Below are 19,795 nucleotides of genomic sequence, written 5' to 3'. Positions count from 1 at the left end.
GAAAGGAATTACATCGCGAACCAATTACGAGTAAGTATTACGGAGAACGTTTAAGTAACCGAGCGAACGCGTAAACGATTAAATAAACGTAACGCACTAACTAAACCATGGTAAGGAAGTGTAACACCCCCAAATCCGGGGTCGGGGATCTGGGTTGTCACGAGTTCCATTTCCCTTAATAACACCCAATCTTAATAAACAATCAACTACTCTGTACTGTGACCCCACAATAAACACACACACCACAAGTTATAGTCTCAGAGATGAATATCCAAAAGTAACATGAATCATTTTATTCCAAAATTATATGCCATTACTCCTTAAAAGGGTTTCTGAATAGATTTACATTTCTTTGCCATTATTACAAATGATAAAGATACATAAGTCTGGTACATCAAAAGTTGAAAGCCTAGCCTATTGGTAGTTCTTACCTCAGCTACAGCGATATCAACGCCTATAGGAAACTGCGGAACGTTTCCTATCCGCTCACGAATTGGGAGCTTGGTCCTGTTCATCTTTTCTATCTGTTGTTGTGTGATGAAAGAAGAAAGCAAGGGTGAGCAGCAAGCCCACCAAAATAATATGTATAATGATTAACTATATATGAGCCTTCTCATAGTACTCATGAAAGTCTTGGTCAAAAGAAATGGACCAAGTTTGATACCTTAATGCGATGAAGTCGCAAAATATTCAGTATATGTACATATATACTTTTCAAAATCTTGGAAGTCCTCTTCCATGCATAATATACACAGAGTTCTAGTTTATAACTGTATAAAACTATCGTTGCAAGGTGATCTCATATATCTAACCTTGTCTCAACGTTTTTCTGAAAATCTTTGACATGCATAAGATAATCATTTGCTAGATATAAGTTTAAAAGATGAAGTTACAAGATACTCCAATATACTTATATATTTTCCAAATACTACTTGAACTACCACCATTCAAGTTATAATTAGTTTCAAAAGTTCATCACATAGATGAGACTACAAGACAAGATTTGAATAGATTCAATCTTTGTACTTCATTAAGTCCCGATATATATATACACCTATATATATATATACATTTCATACACTCCTTGAAAACCTCTGTTATGAAAATTATAAACAGAGTTGCAATATCCAATGAATTTGGAAAGGAGAAAACCTTGGCATAAACCTGATATCTTGCTGATCAGGCAAAGATACCAATAAGTAACCTTTTCTACTAGTAGATGGACGAATTCCCCACTGGTCATCACCCTGGGCGCAATAGGACCTTATGCTGGACTGCCACTCAGCCATTTACGCATTTGATGGACTCCCACTGAGCCACTTACACTTTCATGGACGCCCACTGAGCCCATGTTGCTTATGCCAACTCAATAGATGGACTTACTTTCCGAACCTTGGGTAAGTAATCAATTCATTTATCAAAACAGTAACCTCGTTGCGAATATAAAATACACCACAGAGCCGGATCCCTCTGGTTTTGAGCGAGTATTTAAATCCCCTTTAAAATGAAGATCTTAAATATATAAAAATGAGTTTTGGGATCCGCTCTAACTTTTAAAAATCATTTTAAAGACTCGAAAATACTTTAAAGAGTGTTTGGAGTAATGCTGATTTAATAAAGTAAATCAGTCCCAATATATTAGAAAATATCTGAATATTATTATTTAAATAATATTCCCATAAAGAATAATCTTTATACAAATAATTGAGGTAGAAGTTGTAAAACTTATACTTGAAATGAGTATTAAATAACCAAAGATATACTTATACGAAAGTACTATCTTTCTTTGAATAATCAAGATAAGTTTGATTATCGACACCTTATTCTTTAATAAAATAAAGAATATATCTCAGCAAATAATCGGAGTCATAGATCCTCAAATGAATATTCAAATAATATTCATTAAATAATATAAACTGAGTCATAAGCCCTCGAATGAATATTCAAATAATATTCAATAAATAAAATAAAAAGAGTCATAAACCCTCAAATGAATATTCGTAATAATATTCATTAAATAAAATAAAAGGAGTCATAAGCCCTCGAATGAATATTCGTAATAATATTCATTAAATAAAATAACAGGAGTCATAAGCCCTCGAATGAATATTCGTAATAATATTCATTAAATAAAATAAAAGTTATCGAATAAACCTTATTCGATTAATAGTTTTGAAAACTATATCAATATATATATAAATAAATATATATATATAATATACTCGGGAACATCGACTCCCGGTTTTAGAAAATATTCACCTTTGGGTCCCCTATACTAAGGGTATACGCAACTACTGCTTATCTCTAGCATAGGTATTATGCAACTTATAAGCAATTGAATCAACAGATATATATCAAGATTACGAAATAGACATGCATATATACCATATCAGCATGCTCCAATATATCACAAAATTTGCTAATAACAATCATGCACTTATCACAAGATAATGCATATACATATATTTACATCACAACAACAGTATAACGGGTAGAAAACTTGCCTGAGTGCTCCCGAATAGACTTAAGCTTAGAGTGGGTCCGATAACCTATGAACAACAACATAAGTTGGAATTAAACCCCGGTCGCTTAAGAAACTAGACTTTAACCAATTGAACCCTAACGTTCGCTTATGGTCACTCCTACGCTTAACGAATCACCTAAGTCGTTCGAGTACCCCCGGCTCCACCATTTTTAATAAATTAACCATTAAGAGTTTTAAGGCGATTCTCTCTCGAGTACCTTACCAACTGCCTAATCCACTTTAAATAATTGTTTCTTACCTCAATTAGTCATTTAAGGTCCTTAACCAAGGTTTCAAAGTAAGGCGAGGGGTAATGGTTCGGTCGCGAAACGCCGTTACTTAAAACGGTCATTTCTCCTAAACCGTACATCGGAATCAAACAAACTACATATCAAAACGAAGCTCGTAACATGAAATATCTAATCATGGCAATGGTCAAAACCTAGCAGTGAGTTCACGGGTCCTAATGTTAAGAACAAAGACAGCCTAAAGTAAATCGGACATTACGAGGGCTATGTTTACGCGATTTCCCAAAATTTTACCAACCAATTCAACACCAAACCATCACCAATCAATCCCAATACAACCATATGACCATATCACTAATCAACCACTTTAAACCATTTAAACCAATCTCAAATCATACCATGAATCATCAAGAACAACTAGTGCTACTTTTTAACTCCAAAATCAACAAAAGCACTTAACCACTAAGATCTCAACATGACAAAACAACTACTACACTTAATCTATCATTCCATCATCATAATCATTTATATCAAACAATATTAATACTAAGATCATGAAGAGTTATACCTTCCTTGAAGCTTTTAATCAAAGAAAGATCCTTGGAATGTCCATGGAAGCCTTAATATATGCTTAAGCTACCTGGACCTTGCAAATAAAATCAAGAATCAAAAATTTGTTCTTGAAAGTTACTATTCACCCTAAACTAAAATGATTTGTTTGAGATAGAAAACCTTTGATTCAAGCACTCAAACTACTTGCTCTTCTTAGTTATGAAATATAGGATCCAAAGAAACAAACCTTATAATTTTCCATGGAGTATAGCTTGTGTTTTGAATTTCTAATTCACCATTTTGGTGAAAAAATTGAAATGAAGAAGATGAAAAGGGGGGGGAGAGAAGCTTGCTTTGTTTTATTGGTCTTTGTGCATAAAAGGCTTGGTTGATATCCTTTTGTTTTGTTAATTACCTTTTAACCATGGTAAAATTTGTGTGGCTTGAAATCAACCAACAATACCTTCCCTTTGGTCATGCTTATGTCATCCTCCTATGTCATCTTCCCACACTTGTCATCTTCTTGTTGGTGTGGTGACATCATCATCACTAACCTCTTTGATTAGCTCTTAATTACTTGGCTAATGACCGCTGATCTGTTATACGGTTCACTTAACTTTCGTTCTCGTTTATCGTTTGAGGGATCATACCCGGGATCTTATTACTTGGGTTCCCTTAACCTTTCTTAATACATTATATTCCTTTTATGATCCTCTCTTATAATCCTTGAATTTAAATCCTTTTAATCATGTTACCTTATACTCAATTCTTTCGGTATCTGGTGGATTTTCGGGAAAAATCAAAGTGTTCGAATTTGGATTCTGACGATCTTTACATACACTTATATCTCATATAAAGTACTAATAAGATCTCAGAATAACAATAGAAGAACCCCTACATAGTGTGGCATGAAAAGTTTTCTTATTCAGCATAATCAGCAAAATCACTATTCATAAGGGTTTCAAAAAAAAAATTTCAAAAAAATTGGGGTTATTACAGTCTCCCCTCCTTAAAAGGATTCCATCCCGGAATTAGATATAAAATGAATAGGGATACTCTCTTAGCATTGCACTTTCTAACTCTCAAGTAATTTTCCCACATTGTGGTTCTACCATTAAACTCTGACTAGTTTGATAACCCTTCTCCTAAGCACTTGTCCCTTTTCAATCTATAACCCTTCCTGGTTGCTCCATATAGGTTACGTCGGGTTGCTTGTCTATGCGCTCATATGCCCCTATTTATCTGGCATCCGAATTACACTTCCTTAACATTGATACGTGGAACACGTTATGAACTTGTTACAGGTTCGGGGGTAGGGCTAGCTCGTATGCTAACTTCCCAATATGTTTTAGTATATCCAAGGGTCCAATAATTCGTGGACTTAAACTTTCTTTTCTTTCCAACCCTCATCAATCCTTTCCAAGGGATACCTATAACATCACTAGGTCCCCTATTTCATACTCTTTGTCCTTTCGAGTCAAATCAGCATACCTCTTATGTCCATCTTGGGTTACTACCAGCCGTCCTCTGATTAGATCTATTATATCCCTGGTCCTTTGGACTACTACGGGTCCGAGCATCTTGCGCTCTATAACTTCATCCTAACATAAGGGAGATCGACATTGTCTTCCCTCAAGGATCTCATAAGGCGATATCTCAATACTGACATATGATCTATTGTCGTAAGAAAACTCAATCCGTGTTAAGTGATCATTCCAAATTCTTCCAAGTCTATTGCATAGACTCTTATTATAGCTTTTTGCGCTATAGGTTTTGCTTCTCAATACCCACTCTTTTCCAGTTCGTAATCGCTACTACCTTCCGTTCCTAATATTATACTGGTTATACTTTTGCTCGTTAACATTCTATAACCTTTTAATAACCACGTCAACCTTAGTATCACTAACGCGTTAGAATCGGAATACCACCATACTTGGTACCACTTCCTTTCTAGCTGCCTCCATCTTCGAAAGCTTGATCCATCATATAGTAGTAAAGGAATTTGTTGAGAGATCACTATGATCATGAACACTTGTTATATTGCATCGTTAGTACAGAAGGTGGCCAACCTTTAGTACTTGACAAGCAATTAAACAACAGCTGGTATCCTACTCGGCTTCTATCACACATATAGAAAGTCATTCGGCAATACCTCCCCTTCTGGAAGGGTTGTTCTTCTCAGTTTATATGAAATGAAAAGAAGAGAAAAGAACGAATTGAAGATAATTGTATATATGAAAAAAAATATACTGCCACAAAATATCTGGCTTGGAACCTACCTCTGAACTATAGAGGTTTGTCATAGGAGAATAAAACATATGTGTATATATATCAAGTATTATCGCATCGCATTTCACATGCCTAAATATTTTTGCTATTCCGTCCATCGTTCTATGGACCCATGCTCTTCCTCGAGCTTGTACACAATCACCTTTGAAACTCCCTCGATATCGAAAATCGAATCTGGGATCTCATTCTAGACATCATCGTTACTAGAATTCTATGCTTGCACCGCAACCTTCCTCATATAGTAATACGACTCTCTTTTCATAAGAGGGAATAAATATTCAATAGGTAGATACTCTACTTAATTAGTCTATCAATGATAACTTATACACTACCACGACCCGATTAGTGATACTCAATCTCAACATCCATTCCAATACAACTCTCACGGTTGTAATCAGCTCATTACTCGCAGAATCATTGCTGCATTACTATGGTCCACCACTGACCTACTGTCGTCATTCACTTTCCATGAAATCTTAATATCTAACCATACGGAGTCTATACATGTCATATAGAATACTTCTAAGGAGTTAACATAATCACCAATCATAATTCATGAAGAACACTCCAAACTCTGACGTACTTTCATGACATGAAGTAGAAAAAATTGCAGAAGAGTTTCAGTCAAAGCAACGATAGCAGGTTAATACCATTCTTAATCGTATGCCTTAAATAGAAGACTTAACTCAAGGGTTCGTCTAGTCCTTTTTGAAACATGGTCCTGGCTTATCTCAAGATAGTATCTTCTGAGATAGATAGCCCGCTCATGGCGATTACACGAATTAAACCTTTACCAACTACTATTACGGTTGGGTATTGCACAGTCATCAGAAGGAATGTCAATCTTCCAAACCATAATACAACCTTCTTAGCTTTAACCATCATCACTGTATTCCTTTGGCACAAGCGCCTATAATTATCCTCTTACCTTTAAAGTGTCGGCCACCTCTTTGGCCTTTCCTGATAGTAAAATTTCCTTACAGTCAATGTCATTTTAACCACCTCCAAATAAATTTTCTACCTCATTTCAATCACAGCTTATGTGAAGATGTTTTCCTTAAAATCTGATGAGTAAAAAAAATATCACCATTTTTCCATAAGTTATTGCCTCAGTCTTTAGAGGTTAATCACTGTCACGACTGACTCTCAATCATACTTAGAACATCTTTTATCTTAAGTCCTAATTGCCCTGAACAATTTCGACCATTACTGGTTCGATCCATACTTTCTCGTGGTTTAACACGTGCCCCACTTGGCATCATTATAATTACGTCATATTTCCTTTATCAACATTTCTATTCTTGAGAATTTTGAATATTACCTTTCTTTCTTGTAAAACCTCTTAGGTTATTTTTGAATCGTTCCTCCTGTATTCCCTAGATACAGGGCATATCAAGATACCGTTTATTAATACCAGAATCATTGTCTATATACTTCGGAAAAATTTCTCCACTGATTCTTAAAGGTTGTTATTACCTTAATTCTTTCCAATTCATACTGTCAAAACTCATACTATCCCTATTAAGGGTGAAATGCCAACCTTTATGCATTCCCCTAGGATTCATTTTAAGTTACTGATGTTTTATCCTTAATTCCACCTTTAAAAAGGTACATGCATCCTTCCATGGATAAATTAAATCATATATCCCTGATAAGGGTGTCTTATTCAATTATTCCCGCCTCGATAGTATATCCCGAATTTCACAATAACATCTGTATTCAAAATGAGGTCAATCAATATGGCCTCCAAAAGATAACAATGGTTATCCGCTTTTATTGCCTAAATTGGGTAACGATAACAAGGGTGTTCTGGAAGATATTGGTCGTGTTCAACGTGAACTTCTTCTTAATAATTCCTTATTTACTTTTGTTGTTTATCTCAACAGTCATCTCAATGTTAGGATATCTTTCATACCTGGCGTCTCCCTTTATGGGTATCAAGCCACCGGTCTTACACTTCATATTCTTGAAGGTCACTTCCTTCATCCAATTTTCCTAATTTCTTACTTTCTTGACTCCTCAGTCCATCTGCGTTTCCTTATTAATCAATCGATCTATTTCAAAGTTTCATCGAATACTGTCAACTTCAAGGGAATTAACTATACGTATCACTTACGCCTTCAAACCTTGAATTTATCTCATGATCAGTCACCATCGCGCTGATGATGACACACTTCTCTATATTTATTGCAAGGGTTTCTTAGGGTTTCCCATACCTAACTCCCTTATCACTTCTCAACTCTATTTCCTTTATATCCCTTTATACTCCTACCCTTTTCAGTCTTTTATTTTCGTTTCCATTACAACCACAACATAAGCATTGATTTCAAACATCCCGTCATTCTAGATTCGTGTCCTCAGAACGAATCTTGACAACTTTTACAACTTAAATTCATAATTCCTCATACTTGTCCGCTTTTGTTCTGGTTCTAAAGTTTTTTATACTACCTTCATAATCTTGGGAGTTACTTTCCCGAAAACAATTGACTGAACTTTAATCAGTTTATTCTAACCTCTGGCTCCGTGCCTTCCTTGGCCTTTCACCAGCGGGTGGCCTCTCTCTTAGGAGGGTAAGTGACAAAACAGTCTTTTGTGATTCATCAATCATTTAAAATCTCAAATGATTCCTATATTTCCTTTAGCCAGGCTCTTGCCTCGACTGGGTCAACCTGTTCCTTGGAACTCTGAGAGCTTAGCGATTTAAAGGTCATGAAAGAATTTCCTACCCCATTGTTTCCTCAAGGTGGTGGTTGGGGATAATAGTCTAAGTTCTTTTTAGACAGGTCCATGAATTGCTATATAGGAGTACCGTCTCGGGTCTCCTTTCCTAACTCGACTTTCTGTTTCCTTAGTATGAAATGTTTCATCCTTCTCCCATACTTGGGGTTATTTTATACGTTAAAATCCTCATTTTCCACTTCATTATGTTATGGGTTCCTTCTATCTTGATGGCGACCTCCCTGACTATCACGTTCAGGGTTTGCTCTAAATCTTATTCCTCAAACTAGCTTTCATCTAAGATTTCATCTTTAGGCTCTTGAACATTTGGAACCCAAATTCTGTAGGAATACCTCATTATTCCCTTATCATCTTTCTTGGTATTAATCTTTTATCTAATTGTTGGCTCTCTGCCTTCATTTATCACTTTTTCTGGCACAATATGTTCTTTTCCGATAATTCAGATTGTATTGCAATCTCAAACATCTTTTCGATACCGGCTCCGGTTACCTTCACTTCTATTTCCATTTTCTCAAAATCTCTTGTAAACTCTCTCAAAGACATTATCATCTTGAGTCTCTCCTCTTTACTAAGGGCATCAGCCACCACATTGGCTTTCCCCGAATGATAAAGAATCTCATAATCGTAATCCTTGATTAGCTCTAACCACCTCATTTGGCGCATGTTGAGCTCTTTTCTGCGTGAAAATGTACTAGAGCACTTATGGCTTAGGTAATTCTCGCACTTCTCTCCATACAAGTAATGCCTCCAATCTTTAGGGCAAAACTATTGCCATGAGCCCAAGCTCATAGGTGGGGATATCGAATTTTATATTCCCTTAATTTTCTTGACGCGTACGCGAGTACCTTGTTGTGCTGTATAAGAGCACCCTAATTCCTTATGCGAAGCGTCAATACAAACAACAAAATCTCCTTTTTCCATCCGGCAATGCCAACATAGGGGCCATCACCAATCTTTGCTTCAGTTCTTGAAAGTTGTTCTCGTATTTCTCTGTCCATTCGAACTTCTCAGTCTTACGAGTAAGCCGCGTTAAAGGGGCTACTATCTTTAGGAACTTGAACGAACCTCTGGTAGTAACCGGCCAATCCTACCTCTGGTAGTCGCCCTAACCATAGTCATCAATTCCTCAGTGGTCCTTTATTCATTCTTGTCAGGATCCTCCACGGGATTCTTCTCAGCAATAATCCCTTCTAGGATAACATCCTCAACCGCTACATCCTCAATATGAACATCATCCGGTCCCGCGTTAGGACGCTCTATCGGATCCATAATCTGATCTCCAATAAGTAATAAAACATCATCGCGTTGTTGTTCATCAACCTCAGGGTTCGGAGTCCCGCTACCATATACGATAATGAACTACGCTTCTATCACGATATTTATAAGGGTTCCCATAAGGGTTTTAACTGTCAGTACTACGTTAGGTAGTCCGACTATGAACTTGGCAAGAGTTCTTATTATCTTAGTGAACTTATTATCTTAACGTCACATCATCTCTGAGGTTTATAACGCTTAGCTCTGATACCATTTCTGTAACACCCCTAAATCCGGGGTCGGGGATCCTGGTTGTCACGAGTTCCATTTCCCTTAATAACACCCAATCTTAATAAACAATCAACTACTCTGTACTGTGACCCCACAATAAACACACACACACCACAAGTTATAGTCTCAGAGATGAATATCCAAAAGTAACACGAATCATTTTATTCCAAAATTATATGCCATTACACCTTAAAAGGGTTTCTGAATAGATTTACATTTCTTTTCCATTATTACAATTGATAAAGATACATAAATCTGGTACATCAAAAGTTGAAAGCCTAGCCTATTGGTAGTTCCTACCTCAGCTACAGCGACATCAATGCCTATAGGAAATTGTGGAACGTTTCCTATCCGCTCACGAATTGGGAGCTTGGTCCTGTTCATCTTTTCTATCTGTTGTTGTGTGATAAAAGAAGAAAGCAAGGGTGAGCAGCAAGCCCACCAAAATAATATGTATAATGATTAACTATATATGAGCCTTCTCATAGTACTCATGAAAGTCTTGGTCAAAAGAAATGGACCAAGTTTGATATCTTAATGCGATGAAGTCACAAAATATTCAGTATATGTACATATATACTTTTCAAAATCTTGGAAGTCCTCTTCCATGCATAATATACACAGAGTTCCAGTTTATAACTGTATAAAACTATCGTTGCAAGGTGATCTCATATATCTAACCTTGTCTCAACGTTTTTCTGAAAATCTTTGACATACATAAGATAATCATTTGCTAGATATAAGTTTAAAAGATGAAGTTACAAGATACTCCAATATACTTATATATTTTCCAAATACTACTTGAACTACCACCGTTCAAGTTATAATTAGTTTCAAAAGTTCATCACATGGATGAGACTACAAGACAAGATTTGAATAGATTCAATCTTTGAACATCATTATAAATAATGAAGTTACGAGATACTTCATTAAGTCCCGATATATATATACACCTATATATATATATACATTTCATACACTCCTTGAAAACCTCTGTTATAAAAATTATAAACAGAGTTGCAATATCCAATGAATTTGGAAAGGAGAAAACCTTGGCATAAATCTGATATCTTGCTGATCAGGCAAAGATACCAATAAGTAACCTTTTCTACTAGTAGATGGACGAATTCCCCACTGGTCTTCACCCTGGGCGCAATAGGACCTTATGCTGGACTGCCACTCAGCCACTTACGCATTTGATGGACTCCCACTGAGCCACTTACACTTTCATGGACGCCCACTGAGCCCATGTTGCTTATACCGACTCAATAGATGGACTTACTTCCCGAACCTTGGGTAAGTAATCAATTCATTTATCAAAACAGCAACCTCGTTGCGAATATAAAATACACCACAGAGCCGGATCCCTCTGGTTTTGAGCGAGTATTTAAATCCCCTTTAAAATGAAGATCTTAAATATATAAAAATGAGTTTTGGGATCCGCTCTAACTTTTAAAAATCATTTTAAAGACTCGAAAACACTTTAAAGAGTATTTGGAGTAATGCTGATTTAATAAAGTAAATCAGTCTCAATATATTAGAAAATATCTGAATATTATTATTTAAATAATATTCCCATAAAGAATAATCTTTATACAAATAAATGAGGTAGAAGTTGTAAAACTTATACTTGAAATGAGTATAAATAACCAAAGATATACTTATACGAAAGTACTATCTTTCTTTGAATAATCAAGATAAGTTTGATTATCGACACCTTATTCTTTAATAAAATAAAGAATATATCTCAGCAAATAATCGGAGTCATAGATCCTCAAATGAATATTCAAATAATATTCATTAAATAATATAAACTAAGTCATAAGCCCTCGAATGAATATTCAAATAATATTCAATAAATAAAATAAAAGGAGTCATAAGCCCTCAAATGAATATTCGTAATAATATTCATTAAATAAAATAAAAGGAGTCATAAGCCCTCGAATGAATATTCGTAATAATATTCATTAAATAAAATAACAGGAGTCATAAGCCCTCGAATGAATATTCGTAATAATATTCATTAAATAAAATAAAAGTTATCGAATAAACCTTATTCAATTAATAGTTTTGAAAACTATATCAATATATATATATATTTATATATATATATAATATACTCGGGAACATCGACTCCCGGTTTTAGAAAATGTTCACCTTTGGGTCCCCTATACTAAGGGTATACGCAACTACTGCTTATCTCTAGCATAGGTATTATGCAACTTATAAGCAATTGAATCAACAGATATATATCAAGATTACGAAACAGACATGCATATATACCATATCAGCATGCTCCAATATATCACAAAATTTGCTAATAACAATCATGCACTTATCACAAGATAATGCATATACATATATTTACATCACAACAACAGTATAACGGGTAGAAAACTTGCCTGAGTGCTCCCGGATAGACTTAAGCTTAGAGTGGGTCCGATAACCTATGAACAACAACATAAGTTGGAATTAAACCCCGGTCGCTTAAGAAACTAGACTTTAACCAATTGAACCCTAACGTTCGCTTATGGTCACTCCTACGCTTAACGAATCACCTAAGTCGTTCGAGTACCCTCGGCTCCACCATTTTTAATAAATTAACCATTAAGAGTTTTAAGGCGATTCTTTCGCGAGTACCTTACCAACTGCCTAATCCACTTTACATAATTGTTTCTTACCTCAATTAGTCATTTAAGGTCCTTAACCAAGGTTTCAAAGTAAGGCGAGGGGTAATGGTTCGGTCGCGAAACGCCGTTACTTAAAACGGTCGTTTCTCCTAAACCGTACATCGGAATCAAACGAACTACATATCAAAACGAAGCTCGTAACATGAACTATCTAATCATGGCAATGGTCAAAACCTAGCAGTGAGTTAACGGGTCCTAATGTTACGAACAAAAACAGCCTAAAGTAAATCGGACATTATGACGGCTATGTTTACGCGATTTCCCAAAATTTTACCAACCAATTCAACACCAAACCATCACCAATCAATCCCAATACAACCATATGACCATATCACTCATCAACCACTTTAAACCATTTAAACCAATCTCAAATCATACCATGAATCATCAAGAACAACTAGTGCTACTTTTTAACTCCAAAATCAACAAAAGCACTTAACCACTAAGATCTCAACATGACAAAACAACTACTACACTTAATCTATCATTCCATCATCATAATCATTTATATCAAACAATATTAATACTAAGATCATGAAGAGTTATACCTTCCTTGAAGCTTTTAATCAAAGAAAGATCCTTGTAATGTCCATGGAAGCCTTAATATATGCTTAAGCTACCTTGACCTTGCAAATAAAATCAAGAATCAAAAATTTGTTCTTGAAAGTTACTATTCACCCTAAACTAAAATGATTTGTTTGAGATAGAAAACCTTTGATTCAAGCACTCAAACTACTTGCTCTTCTTAGTTATGAAATATAGGATCCAAAGAAACAAACCTTATAATTTTCCATGGAGTATAGCTTGTGTTTTGAATTTCTAATTCACCATTTTGGTGAAAAATTTGAAATGAAGAAGATGAAAAGGGGGGGAGAGAAGCTTGCTTTGTTTTATTGATCTTTGTGCATAAAAGGCTTGGTTGATATCCTTTTGTTTTGTTAATTACCTTTTATCCATGGTAAAATTTGTGTGGCTTGAAATCAACCAACAATACCTTCCCTTTGGTCATGCTTATGTCATCCTCTTATGTCATCTTCCCACACTTGTCATCTTCTTGTTGGTGTGGTGACATCATCATCACTAACCTCTTTGATTAGCTCTTAATTACTTGGCTAATGACCGCTGATCTGTTATACGGTTCGCTTAACTTTTGTTCTCGTTTATCGTTTGAGGGATCATACCCGTGATCTTATTACTTGGGTTCCCTTAACCTTTCTCAATACATTATATTCCTTTTATGATCCTCTCTTATAATCCTTGAATTTAAATCCTTTTAATCATGTTACCTTATACTCAATTCTTTCGGTATCTGGTGGATTTTCGGGAAAAATCAAAGTGTTCGAATTTGGATTCTGACGATCTTTACATACACTTATATCTCATATAAAGTACTAATAAGATCTCAGAATAACAATAGAAGAACCCCTACATAGTGTGGCATGAAAAGTTTTCTTATTCAGCATAATCAGCAAAATCACTATTCATAAGGGTTTCAAAAAAAAAAATTCAAAAAAATTGGGGTTATTACAGGAAGTAACCATGGTTACTTCATCAAATAGTGAGCTAACCATAGGATGACCAAGCTAGCTAGCAAATAGTGTGCTAATGAAGCTAACCTTGTAGTTAGCTTGTAAGCTAGCAAGCTACAAATATATATCCATGGATTTGGAAACAAAGAATAAACCTAGAATTCTATACTAGGAAGAATAACATCAAGTTGCAAGATATCAAGTCACCTTCCAAGAAGCAACCTATCCAAAACATCCATTAGAAGCAACCAAGTAGTATAAATACCCCCCATCCCCATTTATTCCATTCGACCCTAAGGAAGCAAGATATCAAGTCACCTTCCAAGAAGCAACCTATCCAAAGCATCCATGAGAAGAAACCAAGTAGTATAAATACCCCCCCCCCCACCATCCCCATTTGTTCTATTCGGCCCTAAGGAAGAAAAATGGGGAATTCAAAATCCAAACTCCAAGTTCAAGCTCTGGTAAAATCACCCAATTAATTCCCAAGCCTCCTAGCAACTAAACTAAGGTAAGAAAATTCTTTCATCTCTTTTTATCAAGGTTTGATGGGTGGAATAAATTCAAGAAACTCAGTAGTGAATAGTGTGAATAGTAACCTCTCTTTGGTTTCTTGATTTCAATGGTGGTTTTAGGTTCTAAAATTCATACCAAGCACTTCCAAGCCTCCACCATCCTCAAGAACACATCTCAAGATTTAAATAAAGGTAAAAATCTTTGGCCCAACTTTATTTAAGGTTCACTTTTAAGATCCATTTAGTATGTGGTAGTAAACCTAGTTTACTAAGTAGTATTGATAAAATCTTGGTGTTTAAGTTAAGTAGATTAAAGTTGGTTGTTGTTGCCTCAAGAACATGATGTTCTTGAGAGAAGTTTGTGTGTTGATGATGATATGATGATTGTTGGTGGTTGTGTTGATAGTTAGGGCGTAAACGAAACCCCGATCGTAAACGTAACTTCGTTAAAACCAACAAACCGTAACTTTAAGTTTCTGCAGAAAGTCCCGAAGTTGTAAACTGTAGATTCTTGAAAATAACCTTTATTTAGGATATAAAATTTTATAAGGATCGTTTAGGCACTTGAATCGCTTGATTCCGATTTACGGATCAAAAGTTATGGTCGTTTTAGTAAAAGTGATTTACGCGACAAAAACTGCTACGAATTACGAACTTTGAAAATATAAAGGATAGACTTAAAGTGTTCATAAATCATGAAATTTTTACAAAGAGTAATATATTGAGTTTCTTAACTGTCATAAAAATTTTAAGTGATAATAATGATTTCTCAATTTTATAAAAATGTCGGAGCCGAGACCGCACGAGTAGAAACCGTAAGAATCCTTAAGCGGAGCCGACGACGATAATGAGAATGAACCCGAGATACTTAGGAAAATGAAGTGACCATAACGTGAATATGAACTAAAGCAATGTTAAGGGTAGTATGAGTTGAGAGGGTGCATAATAAGTAGCACATAAGTGTGAGTTGCCATAAATTAGAATGGAACCTAACGAAATAAAATGTGTTTATGGTTATAGATTTCCGAGCGGAACCTAGAGCATCCTCCACCTCGAGATACCCAGGAAAGTTTACAAACCCAACTCCATTTTACTGTTGTGTTGTGAAAGGATTTTTTTACTATCATCGCTTAAATACCATGTTTGCCATGATACGTAGTTGTTGAATTTTCGCATAATGTAGCGATGTTGTACGATAAGTATATATCGTGAAATATTTATTTCGCTTTAAGCATGACATATTATATAAGACCGAGAATCGGTCGGGATTTAAGATAAAACCCGGGAATCATTCCGGAGATATTATAGGATGGGTATAAGTCCATAGTAGTATGTTTTAAAGGGACTCATCGTCCATTTACGAAACATTAAAACACCTTGAACTTTTATTAAAACGATTTTCCAACGAGCATATTCCCTCAACTATATTTTATTGTTTGGATAATAAATTTTATATACATATTCCTTTGTTATGAGAGTAGTATACTCCAACATTTAATTACTTCAAACCCGATTAATCACTGTAGATTATTAATTATGTAGACACAAACTAGTTGAGGAATATTATTTAAATAAATCTTTTAGAGAGTAAACTCATTCGAGGTATGGTTAATATCAATTGTCATTTAATTATTTATAGACTATTGTTATGCCCAAAATTTGGTATAAACAATATTCAGATTAAGATTAATAAAATGAGTAGAATCAAAGGAGAAGCGCTTGAAATCTAGGAAAAAGATAAGATTGACTTTCCATAAATAGAAGGCGCGCCCAAAGATTGCGCCACATTGACTGAGTAGCTGATTAACGGTTGTGATTATCATGTATTAAAGGCGCGCCCTCAAATATGGTAGAGGAGGCGTGCCCAATTATCGAAAAGAAGGAGAGAAATTTCTTAATTGAAACCTGTTATGTGGTGAGACTTAGGGCGCGCCTTGGGAAAGGAAGGCTCCTTGGACGGATTGCTTGGACATGATTGCTTTGACAGACCTACACTTTGGCCTGGACAGAATTGGAGCGAGCCCTAACGATGAATAATTTAGGGCGCGCCCTATGATGTAGAATGATATAGGAAGAGACCAAAGGCTGATGACACAGGGTGGCGCCAACATACAGGAATGTAAGGGCGCACCCTTAACTTCTACTTGACATATAAATGCAACTTTGATATGCTGCTTGGATGGATTCTCTGGAAGATTCAAGGAAGATGGAGAATGTTATTACTAACCTATTTGATGCAGGTACTCTATTGAAGAACTCCTTCCTGTAGCACATCTACAGGAAAGGCGGTGTCCGTGGTCAGAGACCTCCAGGGGTATGCCTGGACTGAAGACCTCCTCCTGTAGTCAATGGGTGTCCTCATTGGGGATGTGAGGTGAAACCTGGTGTGTGCTTTGGGAGCTCTGTCTCTGTAGTCAACGGGTGTCCTCGTTGGGAGACTTTGGAGTATCTTGCACTTTGCACCCAAAAGCTTGGGATCACTTGTCCTGCAATCTGGTAGGGGCTCCTTATCGGGGGACAAGAATGCGTTCAATATTTGGGGTGAACCACGACTATACCTGCGTCCGCGGACTAGAGAAACAGCTGGTAGCGGAGGGTTATCCTTGGCCAGGGAGATGCCTTATCCGTGAAGTTTCGAAGCCGCGGACGAGCCTTGGGCCTTTGTGGTTGGGCCTCATCGGCGTACATTCCTAAAGCTAGTAGAAGACGGTTTCCAGTAGGTTTCCTACTAGGCCTCGGGATAAGAAATCTAAGTCCATTAGGTTTCTTGTTCCCCAAGAACTACGTGGGCTTGATCCCCTATAAATAGGGGTACGTAGGCATATTGTAAGGGGTCAGAAGCGAGAGCACAAAGGAGCCACCACTAACCCTAAGTAATCTCAGCCCCCAATAATCATCACCACCAAACACTGTTCATCTTTTCCGACGAATACTGTTCGTCGGATTCATCGGTTACTGTTCACATTTCCGACGAAGAACTGCCATCACAGATCTTGTTTCCGGCTACTAACCTCAAGTTTTGTTGTTCCCAAATTCCTCCGTCAACAAATTGGCGCTAGAAGGAGGGGCTAATCAAGCCACCGGTGCCGTATTGGTAAAAGAAGAAGCAAGCCACCAGTGGCCTGTATACTATGTAAGCAAAAGGTTGTTGGACGCGGAAACCAGGTATACCAACATGGAAAAACTAGTATACGCTCTTATTCTTGCGGCACGAAAGCTAAGACCGTGTTTTCAGGCTCACCGAATAGAAGTTCGCACCGCTTATCCGCTTCGGCATATTCTACATAAACCCGAATCGTCAGGGAGAATGTTAAAATGGGCCGTGGAGCTAGGGCAGTTCGATTTGGAATATTGTCCTCGCACGGCAATCAAAGGACAAACATTGGCCGATTTCGTACTTGAGTTCGATGAAGAAGTTGATGATAAGGCCATAGTGCTGGCAGGACCAACCTCGCAAGAGAGTCATCAGGATGAAAAGAAGCAGGAACTCCCCCACCCTTGGTGGACATTACATGTGGACGGGGCCGTAAACAACAACGGGTCAGGTGTCGGGATTGTCTTGATCACTCCGGAGGGGCACCGCTTGATGAGTGCTATCCATTTCAAGTTTTATGCTACCAACAATGATTTTGAGTATGAAACCTTGATCAACGGTCTGAAATTAGCTCTGGAGGTAGGGGCCGTGAATTTGATAGTTCGGAGTGATTCCGAATTAGTTGTGAACCAGGTCAATGGAGGATTCCAAGCCCGGGGACCGCGGACGGAGCTATATATGAGATGTGCAAAATGCCTACTGGAAAAATTTTCAAATGCCAGACTAGAAAGTGTTCCGCGAGAAGAAAATAGTAATGCGGATGCTTTGGCCAAGATGGGTTCACAAATGGACAACGTTCAACTTGGACAAATCCCTTTGGGAATCCAGGAAATTCCAAGTATTCCGGAGGTGGAAGTGCTTCAAATGCAAGAAATCCCACAAGAAAACTGGATGACTCCCATCCATAACTATATTCAGACAGGAGCTGTACCAGAGGACAAACTACAGGCTCGACGCCTTCGGTACCAGGCCGCAAAGTATGTCGAATATGACGGGGTACTATACAAGAGGGGATTTAACCAGCCACTATTACGTTGTGTGGACATGGAAGAAGGAAATTATATTCTCAGAGAGGTGCACGAAGGGATTTGCGGAAATCACTCGGGGGGTGGTTCTTTAGCATTAAAAGTGCTCAGGCAAGGATACTACTGGCCGACTATGAGGGAAGATGCTTTCAATTTTGTTCGGGCTTGTGATCCTTGCCAGCGGTTCGCCAACTATTCCAACACCCCGACATCCAACATTACCTCATTGACAAGCCCCTGGCCTTTTGTCATGTGGGGAATTGATCTCATTGGAGAGTTACCCAAAGGAAAGGGGGTGTGAAATACGCCGTGGTGGCTGTGGACTACTTCACCAAATGGGCAGAGGCTATGCCACTATCCATGATCATGGCAAAGAAGATAAGAGATTTTGTGTTCAATTCCATAGTATGCAAGTTCGGCATCCCCTACAAACTCATCTCAGAAAATGGGAAGCAATTTGATAGTAAAGAGTTAAGGAAGCTTTGTGAGGACTTAAAGATTATGTTGATGGAGGAATTTGGGAACAACAAAACTTGAGGTTAGTAGCCGGAAACAAGATCTGTGATGGCAGTTCTTCGTCGGAAACGTGAACAGTAACCGATGAATCCGACGAACAGTATTCGTCGGAAAAGATGAACAGTGTTTGGTGGTGATGATTATTGGGGGCTGAGATTGCTTAGGGTTAGTGGTGGCTCCTTTATGCTCTCGCTTTTGACCCCTTACAATTTGCCTACGTACCCCTATTTATAGGGGATGAAGCCCACGTAGTTCTTGGGGAACAAGAACCTAATGGGCTTAGATTTCTTATCCCGAGGCCCAGTAGGAAACCTACTGGAAACCGTCTTCTACTAGCTTTAGGAATGTCCGACGATGAGGCCCAACCACAAACGCCCAAGGCTCGTCCGCGGCTTCGAGACTTCACGAATAAGGCATCTCCCTGGCCAAGGATAAGCCTCCGCTACAAGCTGTTTCTCTTGTCCGCGGACGTAGGTATAGCCGTGATTCACCCCAAATGTTGGACGCATTCTTGTCCCCCGATATGGAG

General features: G+C 37.3%; 1 protein-coding gene across 1 annotated transcript; it reads left to right on the top strand.

The window, feature by feature from the left end:
- The first annotated feature begins 17,806 nt into the window (after positions 1 to 17,806).
- LOC141714494 (uncharacterized) lies at positions 17,807 to 19,051 on the top strand. The gene has a single exon (XM_074518011.1). The coding sequence runs from the start codon at positions 17,807 to 17,809 to the stop codon at positions 19,049 to 19,051; it is 1,245 nt and encodes a 414-aa protein (XP_074374112.1).
- The last annotated feature ends 744 nt before the right edge of the window (positions 19,052 to 19,795 follow it).

This window comes from Apium graveolens, chromosome 3, assembly GCF_009905375.1.
Source record: "Apium graveolens cultivar Ventura chromosome 3, ASM990537v1, whole genome shotgun sequence".
Classification (NCBI taxonomy): domain Eukaryota; kingdom Viridiplantae; phylum Streptophyta; class Magnoliopsida; order Apiales; family Apiaceae; genus Apium; species Apium graveolens.
The sequence above is the reverse complement of the archived record's forward strand: the minus strand, read 5'-3'. Positions and strand labels throughout refer to the sequence as shown.

Bases quoted from the DNA above. Each gene is read 5' to 3' on its own strand.
- LOC141714494 (XM_074518011.1), top strand. From the start codon at position 17,807: ATGGAAAAACTAGTATACGCTCTTATTCTTGCGGCACGAAAGCTAAGA.